The 10,580-nt window shown below is 47.0% G+C and overlaps 1 protein-coding gene across 1 annotated transcript; it reads left to right on the plus strand.

The window, feature by feature from the left end:
• Nucleotides 1-723: 723 nt before the first annotated feature.
• On the plus strand, nucleotides 724-8,448 carry zfand5a (zinc finger, AN1-type domain 5a). The gene is made up of 6 exons (XM_076038849.1): nucleotides 724-939; nucleotides 4,243-4,404; nucleotides 5,070-5,172; nucleotides 5,270-5,355; nucleotides 5,787-5,915; nucleotides 6,227-8,448. The coding sequence occupies exons 2-6, from the start codon at nucleotides 4,245-4,247 to the stop codon at nucleotides 6,373-6,375; spliced, it is 627 nt and encodes a 208-aa protein (XP_075894964.1). The 5' UTR covers nucleotides 724-939; nucleotides 4,243-4,244; the 3' UTR covers nucleotides 6,376-8,448.
• Nucleotides 8,449-10,580: the final 2,132 nt, after the last annotated feature.

Here is a 10,580-nt window from a genome sequence, read left to right on the forward strand (position 1 = left end):
GTATAAACGGTCTTTGTCAGTGAATTACCCTGAAAAAGATTGACTCGATGTGTTACTCTGTTACTGTTGATACACAAACACATTGGGCGACTTGAGCAGCAACCTGGTAAACAAGACAAGACTGCCCTATTATGCCAACTTTGATTCTAAAAGTTAAGAAAACAAATACTGTAAAGCAAAAAAAAAAAAAAATACTAGGTGTCACTGATTCCAACTTGCTCCATGGCTGATTTCACAACCTCCGAAAACATATTCACAAACACAGTACAAACAAGTATGTCAACACATAAGAGTACATCAGTACACTGTGTTATGCAGATTGTTGTCATTTAAATTATTAAACTGCTTTGTTTTCCTCCCCCTCTGACAGAGTCAAAATGAAAAAATAAAATAAATAAACCAGGGCACTGTTATCTGTGCGGCAAAAACCGTCCACAGCGTCATTCAAGTCAAATGCAAAAGTGCAATCTGTTTTTCAAGTCATATTTACCCCCATCGCTGTGGCAGAATAGTGGATTACTCAATATAAAGGGTTCGTGGCCTTGTAGCAGGATGACGAATTGAATTGTAATACCGCGACACAGGGTGCGCGCATGCGCCCAGCAGCGTCTCGCCCAACTGTACACAGCGCCAGGGGGCTCCTCGCGCAGCCAATGGTGACACGTTGTTTTACCCGTGACATCATCCGCCACTCCTCTGACTAAAGAAGGAAACAACATTTATTCAGAAGGAAGAGGGGACCGACACAGAAAGAAAGGGAGGCAGATGGGCGACGGATGGACGATTAAAACCCTCACGCCGAAGACGACGCCTTAAAGACGCAGTTAGCTGGAGGACGACGCCGGGACATCGACCCCCTTTTCTTTTTTTTCTGCCGGGGACTAAACGGCCACCTCTTCCCTTTCATTCTCACATCGAACGTCATTGTTTATCTAGCAGGTAATAACTCGGATAATTATATTTAATGCGACATGGGTGAGTGTTGAATTTGACTCGGTAAGTGTTGGTAAAGAGCAACTAAAGAGGGATTTTTTTTTTTTTCTCTCTCTCTCTCTCTTTACTGTTTGGTGGGTCATGGCGACCTTTAACGGCGGGCTGAAAGGTCAGCTGGTGTGTGCCTGCGTGCTGCGAATGTGTGGTAAACAAGGTGTTTTTTTCCCCTGTTGGTTGGTGTCACCGCTATCAGCCACGACCATCGCCTTCTCCTGGACTCGGAATATCACAAGCCCTTAAACGTGACTCCGTCTAGTTCCGGAGAAAAACAAGGGAGGGAGCTAGTAGCTGCTGCTGCTGGCTGATGTCTTGTGTTTGGGGGGATGGGGAAGACTAAAGCCAGCTAATCACTGTCTGGAAATAGAAAATTCGTCGTTTGAAAAAAAATGTAGCTTCTTTTGAATGTACTACTTGATTCTTTTGGTTAAATTTTCGATGAGCTGCCAGCTCGGCTTTTGCTGTAGTTTGAGCCGTGGAGCGGAGGGGAGGGAGGGAGGAGGGTGAGCTCGAGTGGGTTTTAAAGGGCTGCTGTGGCAAACATCAAGTCGTTTCTAAGCACTTAAGAGTGGTTATATAATCGAGGTTGTTCACACTAGACGTCGCACACCCGTAGAAAATGGCTTGTTTGTGGAAATGCTGCGTGAGGTGGTGGTGAGAGGGGGAGAGAGAGCTAGCAAGCAAACGATGTCTAAACAGGAAGCAGGGAGGTTGTAGACAAAGGAAGAAAGAAGAAACAAAGAGGGAAGAGAGACCACACGGTCTAGACGGTGGCTTGTCCTGGCAAGAAAAACAAAAAACAAAACAGCAGCCTGTTTGTCCGACTGATGGCATCCTAATGATTATGTTCACCATTATATCCATCGACAGTGAATAATTTACTGCTCGTAACACAACGCGTCGGTGGGTTTTTTTTTTTCTTCCTCCGTTGTCCTTCGGTGTGACTCAGTAGTTTTGAGCCAGCGGGGCCTGAAACACGAGCTAAAGCCTGCGACTGATACCGACAACTCTTCCTTCTTTCCTTCTCCTTTTGTTTGACACCCGCTTGTAGCACCAGTGTTGTTCGAATCCATTTACGTCCATTTCCGAGCCCTAACCAGTTTGCTAGCTGCCACGAGCGTCTGGGGGTTGTCTGTGAGGAAGTTGGTGATGAATTACTTTCTGTTGGTGTCTGACCCGGTGCTGGAAACCCCCGAACATGCCCTGTTAATGTAGCCTCGTTTTCGTTTTTTTGCCAGCAGCTTGAACAAATAAGGCAACGTGTGTGTGTGTGTGTGTGTGTGTGTGTGTGTGTGTGTGTGTGTGTGTGTGTGTGTGTGTGTGTGTGTGTGTGTGTGTGTGTGTGTGTGTGTGTGTGTGTCAAAATAGGGTTCACAATGTGTATCTGTCTGAAAGAGTGGGGTTTTAATCAGTAACAAAGTGGGGGAGGGTTAGCCGACCTAAGCTCTACAAATAATCCATTATATTTGCAGAGCAGAAGCTGTTACTCATTTCACACACATGTCAATCCTTTGGAGCCCATTTCTCCAGCAGATGGATCTTTGTAAAGGTTGACCTCATGTGTTGCCATTTGTCTGACAACTGGGCTGGTGGCTGACAGCTGAGCCTGGCTGTTAGCTGGCCCTTTGTGTCACCGGCACTCTTCTTCTTCTTCTTCTTCTTCTTCTTCTTCTCTCTATGGCTTCACGTTGTCCTCGATTGCACCATGTTGTTGTTGTCTTGAAATGTGACGTGGCCTTGGCACAGGTGGACGCGCCCTTTAAGGATGTTGAACACGGGGTCGTGGTGGGCGGTTGTGTCAGAAACCAGACCTGCATCAATAACGAGAGAACTACTGAAGCAGTAAATGTTCCATTTGAGCCACTGTGATCCTCTTGTGTCATTCCTGTCCGGTATTTTTTCATCAGTCAGCAGCTAAACATGTGACGTGCGCGGGGTAGGAGGGTTTTGCGGGCTTTTCCGAGGAAGGACGAGCTCCTCTGTGTTGCCACGGCGGTGATAACAGTCTCGGTCGCAGGCGGCTGAAATGCTTTTTGAGGGCGCTCATTTGTCTCTCTCTCCGAGGCCGAGCCACCTCAAGTGAACTGACGGGACGTTCTGGGAACAACTGCCAGCCCCTCCTGGAACATTGGCGCTCGGCTGTCCTGTTTGTGTGCGTGACCAGAATAAATATGAGCCGCTTCGCACCGACCCAAGCGAGAGCAGCTGCCGTGTTACAGCACCAAGGGCTGTTTACAATGGAAGCACGGCGGTGACGGAGGAGAGGAAAGGTTGGGTATCGCTTGATCTGAGGATTTGTGAACCCGTTGGGGCAGGGCTGGCAAACAGGATGCCTCTTGCTCGACTAATCTGACTCTTCCTGTCTGTCTGTCTGTCTCTCTGTTCATTAATCATTTTCGATCTGCCGCCTCAAAGGCAGCGTGCCCCATTGTGCAAATTCCTGCCGCGTTGCATCGCAGCAGAGCGGGGGCGATGACGTCATGGCACCGCACGTTTCTTCGCATGTATTGGCAGCGTGTGACTGAGGAGAAATGACTCAGGGAGTTTTGAAACGCCTTATGTGGCAAGAAGGCGAGAGCCACGGGGAAGGGAAGGGCTCGCTGCTCTGGAGCGCTGACCCACTTCGTTCCGCCGTCGTTTTGTTATCTCGTGTTTTCTGTCAGGAACATTTTATCATGACTTTCTGTTCCTGTTTGCGGCTGAGATATGCCAGTTAGTCAGAACGAACCATGTTGCGTGCCGAGGAGGAAGTGAATGGACCAAAAATGAGTGTGTCTGACCTTTATTTTCCTCCCACAATCACGCCACATCCACGAGTGGTGTATCGGTTGTCATGAAAGTCTCGGCTCTGGAAGAACATTATCAGTTTCTAGGCATGTCATTGGAAGATGAAAGATATGTGATGAGGTTTGTCTGTTCGAAGAATGTGCGGCGCTGCGCTTTGGAAGCGGCTTTAATGGGGAGGAGGTGGAGCAGGGGAAAGGGAGGACACAGTGTGTGGGACGGAACGCACTCATGCTTCTGCCAAGGTGCCAGACAGAGGACAGTGAACCTTGTTTGTTCCCTGGACTTCCTGCGGAGACACAGTCATTACTGCATTCAGGCTGAAGGGCAGTCGGGTGCTGTTGTTGTCCAACCTTTGCAATGTGACTTCTGCCGTCTCCTTCTGGCGCAAAGACTTTTCATGTTTTCTTGTTCAAGTACTGTTGTTCTAAAAAGCACCCCCCCCCCCCCTCTCTCTCATTCTCTCAGCAATGGCCCAAGAGACCAACCAGAGCCCGGTGCCCATGCTTTGTGCCACAGGCTGCGGCTTCTATGGCAACCCGAGAACCAACGGCATGTGCTCCGTGTGCTATAAGGATCACCTGACACGGCAGCAGAGCAGCGACCGCATTAGCCCCCACAGCCCAATGGGTAAGTCTGCTCACAGAAGTCCACTCCATTATTTTTGCGTGCATGTGTGAGATCACCTCAGTAAAAAGTGTCTGTTTCCCATGAAAACAACTCTCAAAAAAAACAAATTTTCCAGAGTTTATGGTCCAAACAAATAAAAGCCCTTGAGCGTGCAGCTTTGTGCAGGCAGTTAGGGGGGCGGGCTGCAGGAAGTTTAAACATGGCTTCTCAGACACAACCAGCTCGAGGCCAGTCGCTCGGCTTTCCCAGCTCTCCTCTCCCCGGCCCCTCCCACCCTTCTTCCCTCCCTCCTTCCTCACTGTTTTTCCACTCTGCGTAATGAAAGACAGCTGCTTTCTTCATCACAATGTTCAAGGTTACTTGGGTGTTCACTCCTTTGAACGCGTGCGACAGTGGCGTCCCGTTAAGCACCAGTTCAGGTGTATGATAAAAGGAGATGAAAGATGACCCCAAATGTTTCTATGACTCGGCTGAGAAATAGCCTAACGGGGGTTTGGGAAAGGTTTCAGGCTGTTGGAAATGCTTCTGTAGGCGTTCTCTTTTTATGCATAACCTACAACTGTACCCGTCTTAATTACTGTTACTGCAATTACAGTAATTAAGACAGGCAGACATTGGTATTTCTGTCTCGGTTTCTTTTTCTAATGGAGTTCTCTCTGTTGCAGGTTCAGCTGTTAGTCCTACCTCAGAGGCATCAGCAATTCAAAGACTAGAAGCCAGTCTAGCTAAGGTTGAGTCTTCCCCTGCCTCCTCACCAGACATGTCTAGGTCAGTATGGATTACATTTGACTCTTGGTTTTCATCTTTCTCACATCTTGTTCCCGTCGACTTATTGGTTCCCTTGTTTTTTTATTTATACATTTAGAACTATTCAAGGATCCCTCCCCGTGACCCAACAAATGACTGAGATGAGCATCTCGAGAGAGGAGAAACCCGAAACCCTAGAGCCTGGTAAATCACACAGATGCACACAAGCACACCCATAGTCACCAAAATAAATAAGCCGATATTGAACACACGCTGTTGACCCTCACATACAGACGCCTTGCGGCAACATGCGTCGACGTCGCCGCGGTTTATTTTCGATGCCGCATACCTCAAACCCAACTGTTGGTTTTGGTTACAGCCTCCAAAAAAGAAGCGGAGGGCTAAAAATAACCACGTTTTAAAATACCTCCTTGCCATAGAGCAAATTTGACGCTGCCAGCCTCAGGCTTTCTCAGTGCGCTGCATCGTTTCCTCTCAAGACGCCAGGGGGGCTTGTTGGACAATTCTGATTAGCACAAATATAGTAGTATTAGCGCTTCTTGCTATTTCTGTTGCAAAAAAAGATGCCATATATTGACTAATATAATAATCCCTCTGTGTTCCCTTTGATGTAGTTGTAAGCCAGCCTGCTGCTTCGAGCTCTTCTCCTGTAGCTGCCTCTGGCAGTGAAGAAGGCAAGGGCGACACCCCCAAACCTAAGAAAAACAGATGCTTCATGTGCCGCAAGAGGGTGGGCCTCACAGGTGAGTTTGGAAAGGCCAGGAGCGCCCCGTGGTTCTGCTTCTTCTCGTCTCACCATGTGGCCATGAGTTAAAATGGCAGTGTAGCCCCGCCTCCGCCAAGTTAGCAGGGGCTGACTATAGCGCCCCCATCGCCCTGAGTGCAGAATTCGCTCTGTGAGGAAGTGCTTTTTGATTTTTATCAAAGATGAAGACAGTATCATTTTTTTTAAGGATTTTTACCAAGTTCAGTTAAACTCAGCAGTCACAGACCTGAATGACCTGGACAGCTCGGACGTATCCCTCACGCTTGCTTGCCCTCCTGTGCCTTCCAGGGTTCGACTGCCGCTGCGGCAACCTGTTCTGCGGCATCCACCGGTACTCCGACAAGCACAACTGTCCCTACGACTACAAGGCAGAGGCCGCCGCCAAGATCCGCAAAGAGAACCCTGTGGTGGTGGCCGACAAGATCCAGAGAATATAAATGTGAGCGGAAAAGATGACATCAGCGGAGGAGGAGGAGAAGAAGAAGACGATGATGACACCTTTGACGATTTAAAAAAAAAAAAGACTGGAGTGCGAGAGGAGTGGCGAGCGCGAACCTTTTGAAATGAGCCCTGGCTCGGCGGCTCGACGGAGAATCGCTGGGGACTCGGTTTCAAAATTGACAACCTCAAGAGAATGACAAGGGGGGGAGGGGTATTGAAATGATCCCATCTGATGGAGATGCATGAATGATCACTTCTCTCTTTTGTTTTGATTAACTCATTAGTTTGTTTTATTCTTATTATCTGTGGTGTGATTTTGCCGCTCTTCAGTCCCTCTCTTTTCTTTTCTTTTCTTTTCTTTTTTTTCAAGAATGTGTATTGTCTTACTGAGAGCAGATCAGGCTTACTGTCCAGGATATGCTGTGCTCCTCTCACCCAAACCAGGCGCTGTTTCCTGCCAAACTGTAGATTTCAGTTTCTCAAACCCCCTCCGACCCCTCCCCCAACCAACCGAGACACTGGAGGGTCTTTCACTCCATGTAATTCAACACATCATCCCCAACTGCCCCCTCGAGTCAATGTCCCGCGTCGTTCCAACCTTGTCCTGCGTTCCGTTGGTACTGGAGTTAGTCAGCGCAACTGTCCGTCAATCTGTCCCCCCCTCCCCCACAATGCACAAGGGGGCGCTGTCTTTCCTAGCTTTACCTACCTCACAGCTGCTGTGTTAAGCTTCGTCGTCTTCCCTTTTTACGCTTTCCCCCGTCGACTTTCGAATCTCAACGAAACCATGGACCATGAGGTAGTCCACGACCGCCCCCCAACCCCTCCGACTCCCTCACTCCCTCTTTAACGGGTTCTGTTGGGATGAAGCTGCTCCGCCAGGGCTCTGTAGTATCTCTTTAGACACGCAGGACACCTAAAAATTCTCCACGTTGCTCTCGGGACTTTAAACATTTTGGACAGACAAAGCAAAAGTTTCCAAAACTGGTCTGCGCTCGTATTGTTACGACAGACGCCTGGTGCCAGGGCCGTGTGCGTGTACCCAATGTGTGGCCTGAGAGGAAGGACGGCGCGCTCTCCTGGCTGGAGAGTCCCGGCAATGAGGTGTGAATGAGTGAACGGGATCAAATGCACAAGTTTCCCTTCAGACACGTTAGTGTTTCAGAGACATTTGACGTCACTTGACTTAGAATTTCAGACTTTTTTTTTTTTTTTTTTCTGTGCTGAGAGACAATTATCTGTTCTATTTTATTATTAGCTTTTTCCTCTTCCATCCATGTTGTACTGATGTTGGCGCATGTATTCAGTGCATTTGTGAAACTAAGGTTTGTGAACTACGATTGCTTTTTCTTTTCTTTTTTTAAAAATGCGCTAACAGACCGTTTATGTGAACTGTGTGTGTGTGTGTGTGTGTGTGTGTGTGTGTGTGTGTGTGTGTGTGTGTGTGTGTGTGTGTGTGTGTGTGTGTGTGTGTGTGTGTGTGTGTGTGTGTGTGTGTGTGTGTGTGTGTGTCCGTTTGACTGTTTATCCCCATCCCTTTTATGTCTGTGGAGCTACCCGGTTTATCAGCACATGTTTACAGAACTACAGGAGCATGCCAGTGCTAGATTTATGAAACATAATAGATACCCAGCGTCAGTGTAACTTCTCTTCTGTCCAACAGCTGTCCAATGACACATCTGCTTCAGTGAACCTTAGAGAAGTGTGTGTGTGTGTGTGTGTATGCGTGTGTTTGTGAGCGCACGTGCACATTCCTGTGCATAAGTGTGACTTCGAAGCTGCCTGACACATTTTTAAAAAAAACAAAAAAAAAATAAACATGTATGTATGTGACATGTGTGAACCTCCAACCCCCCAGTGAGTATGTTTTTTTTTTTCATTTAAAAGATAACCATATGTATTCGTTTTGAGTTTTTTTCCCCCTCTCTGATTCTTAGTTATATGCAAATTTGTACAAAAAAAAGAAACAAAAACAAACTGTGTTGATATTTATGTACTGCATATAATCATGCTATCCAGCATTACAACAGAATAGTATCATGTAAATAAAACTGTACAGAGAGACATTACCCTGCTTTGCTTAGGATTCATTTGTTTCACTGACTGCTTTGCGTTTTCTTTGTTGTTCTTCAGCTGGTCTTCTTCACAGGGCACGTTTAGGACAAGTGTCCTTGCACTTTATTCATTTTAAATGTCCATTACTTTGTTTGGCCCTTCCACGAAAGCACGATAAGTGGTGTCAGATAATGGATGACTGGATGGACAAGAATAGTGTAATGCCGCAGTCTAACCTTTTAATGGCTTATCCTGTCTAACCCGTCCTGTTTAGCATCCTCATGCTTAAACACGGGCGCTGGCAGCACCAGCTGTAAACTTGGAGAGGGACAAGTTCAGACCACGTCTGGGTCACAGAGGAAGTATTAACCCCCGGATCCTGCCGGGAAGAAAGCGATTCTGTCCTGGTCCATGTGGACTAGACAGTAGATGTAGTGCTCGTCTGTGTGTGTGTGCTGCCTGGTTTGTCACTCCTGAGCAGAGTGGGTTCACAGATGGCAAAGCTAAGGGAAAAAAAAAAAAAAAAAACAGCTGCTCAAACAGCGAAGGTGGCCTCATGTGGTGTTCCTCTGACAAAGCCACAGCGGCAATGCGGCTTTGCACATAAGTGTTTTGGGGGAGAGAATTCATGTGTGTTCCTGTCTTTTATTTATAAAAAAAAAAAAAAATGGAGCCACGTCACCTGACCGTCACCAACAGCAACTCTGCACGCCCTTTGAAGCAGAGAAAAGGAGAGTGTGGTTCTAAAGGTGACAGATGAGAGGAGGATCAGCACACTCCAAATATGACCTGGCTGGGACAGCTGCAGGCATCCTGAGTCACACGTGTGTGTGTGTGTGTGTGTGTGTGTGACACTCCTCTCCTGCCTCACACACATTTAGCATGTGTAGACAATTTATTTAAGTGTGTCATCCTACTGGTCTGTCTGTCATTGATGGTGTAAATTAGGATGAAAGGTGGAAGAAGTGGCACATTAGACTGCTGCTGCTGGTGTCAGTTGAGGACAGGGTTCTGAGGACATTTTGGTCACACACATTAAACATCCTTTTCTAATCACATATTCTATGTTGTTGACTCACTTTTTTCTGGGTCATCAGCACCATCACTGAAATGAACAGATTCTGTGCCAGATATAAATAATGTTTTGTTTTCTTTACAGATGTTTACACACAGACCGCATTTATACTAATAAAGTACTTGCACTTGCACAGTACTTGCATGTCCACGTTCACTCACACTAAGTCCCGTGAGCAATGAAGGCATGTGTACATTTATGGTTGGAACTGTAACTCAGTACGGGGTGGGGGCGAACGCACAGACTGGCGATCAAAACAAGAGAGTACTGAACTTCAATTGTGTTTCTTTGCTGCCATCTGGCGGTGACAAAGTCAGAATGCTGTGACTGGGATGCAGGGGGCGCCGCTGCCTTTTTGTGGGCCCATGATTGATAAACGGTTGCCCATGACTGCTGGGTCCAGAGACTCGTCCATGATCAATTTACAACAGTGCCCAAGCTGAGATGAGGTGAACCACAGAGTAATGGGAGGGGGGGGCGACCAACATGTCTTTACCACGTCCAGGAACATCTTAAAATCATTTGAAAATTATTCCAGGGAGCTCAAAAACCTTTCTGAGACAATACCCAATGTGTGCACATAGCTGTCATCAAAGCTAAAGACTTGGTTTGAAATTGTTGATCACTACATAATTACCTCTGTTGTTTTTGTCATGGTAACATCTTCAGAATGGAAAATTATCAAATTCAAACACTAAACTGTGCCAAAGTATTTATTATCTGTTAGTATTACTCCCTGTATATCTGTTGGCAGTATCAACAAATCAACTTTATTTGTACAGCACTAAATCACATCCAAAGGCATCTCACAGCGCTTTGTACAATCAGAGGAAAAGCCAACCAGGCCCCACAGCAAGCAAGGTGAGACAGTGGCCAGGAAAAACTCCCCTGTGGGAAGAAACCTAGAGCAGATCCAGACTCCAGAGGATCATCATCTGCTTATGACCAGTTTGGGTGAGACCAGTTGAGAGAGAGAGAGAGAGAGAGAGAGAGAGAGAGAGAGAGAGAGAGAAATAGGAGTAGCAATAGTGGTAGACAGGCCAGAGTGAGTTGCAGGATTAACAACAAAGC

Source organism: Nelusetta ayraudi, unplaced genomic scaffold (assembly GCF_046127955.1).
Source record: "Nelusetta ayraudi isolate G7.1 ecotype Tasmania unplaced genomic scaffold, CSIRO-AGI_Nayr_v1 ptg000058l, whole genome shotgun sequence".
NCBI lineage: Eukaryota > Metazoa > Chordata > Actinopteri > Tetraodontiformes > Monacanthidae > Nelusetta > Nelusetta ayraudi.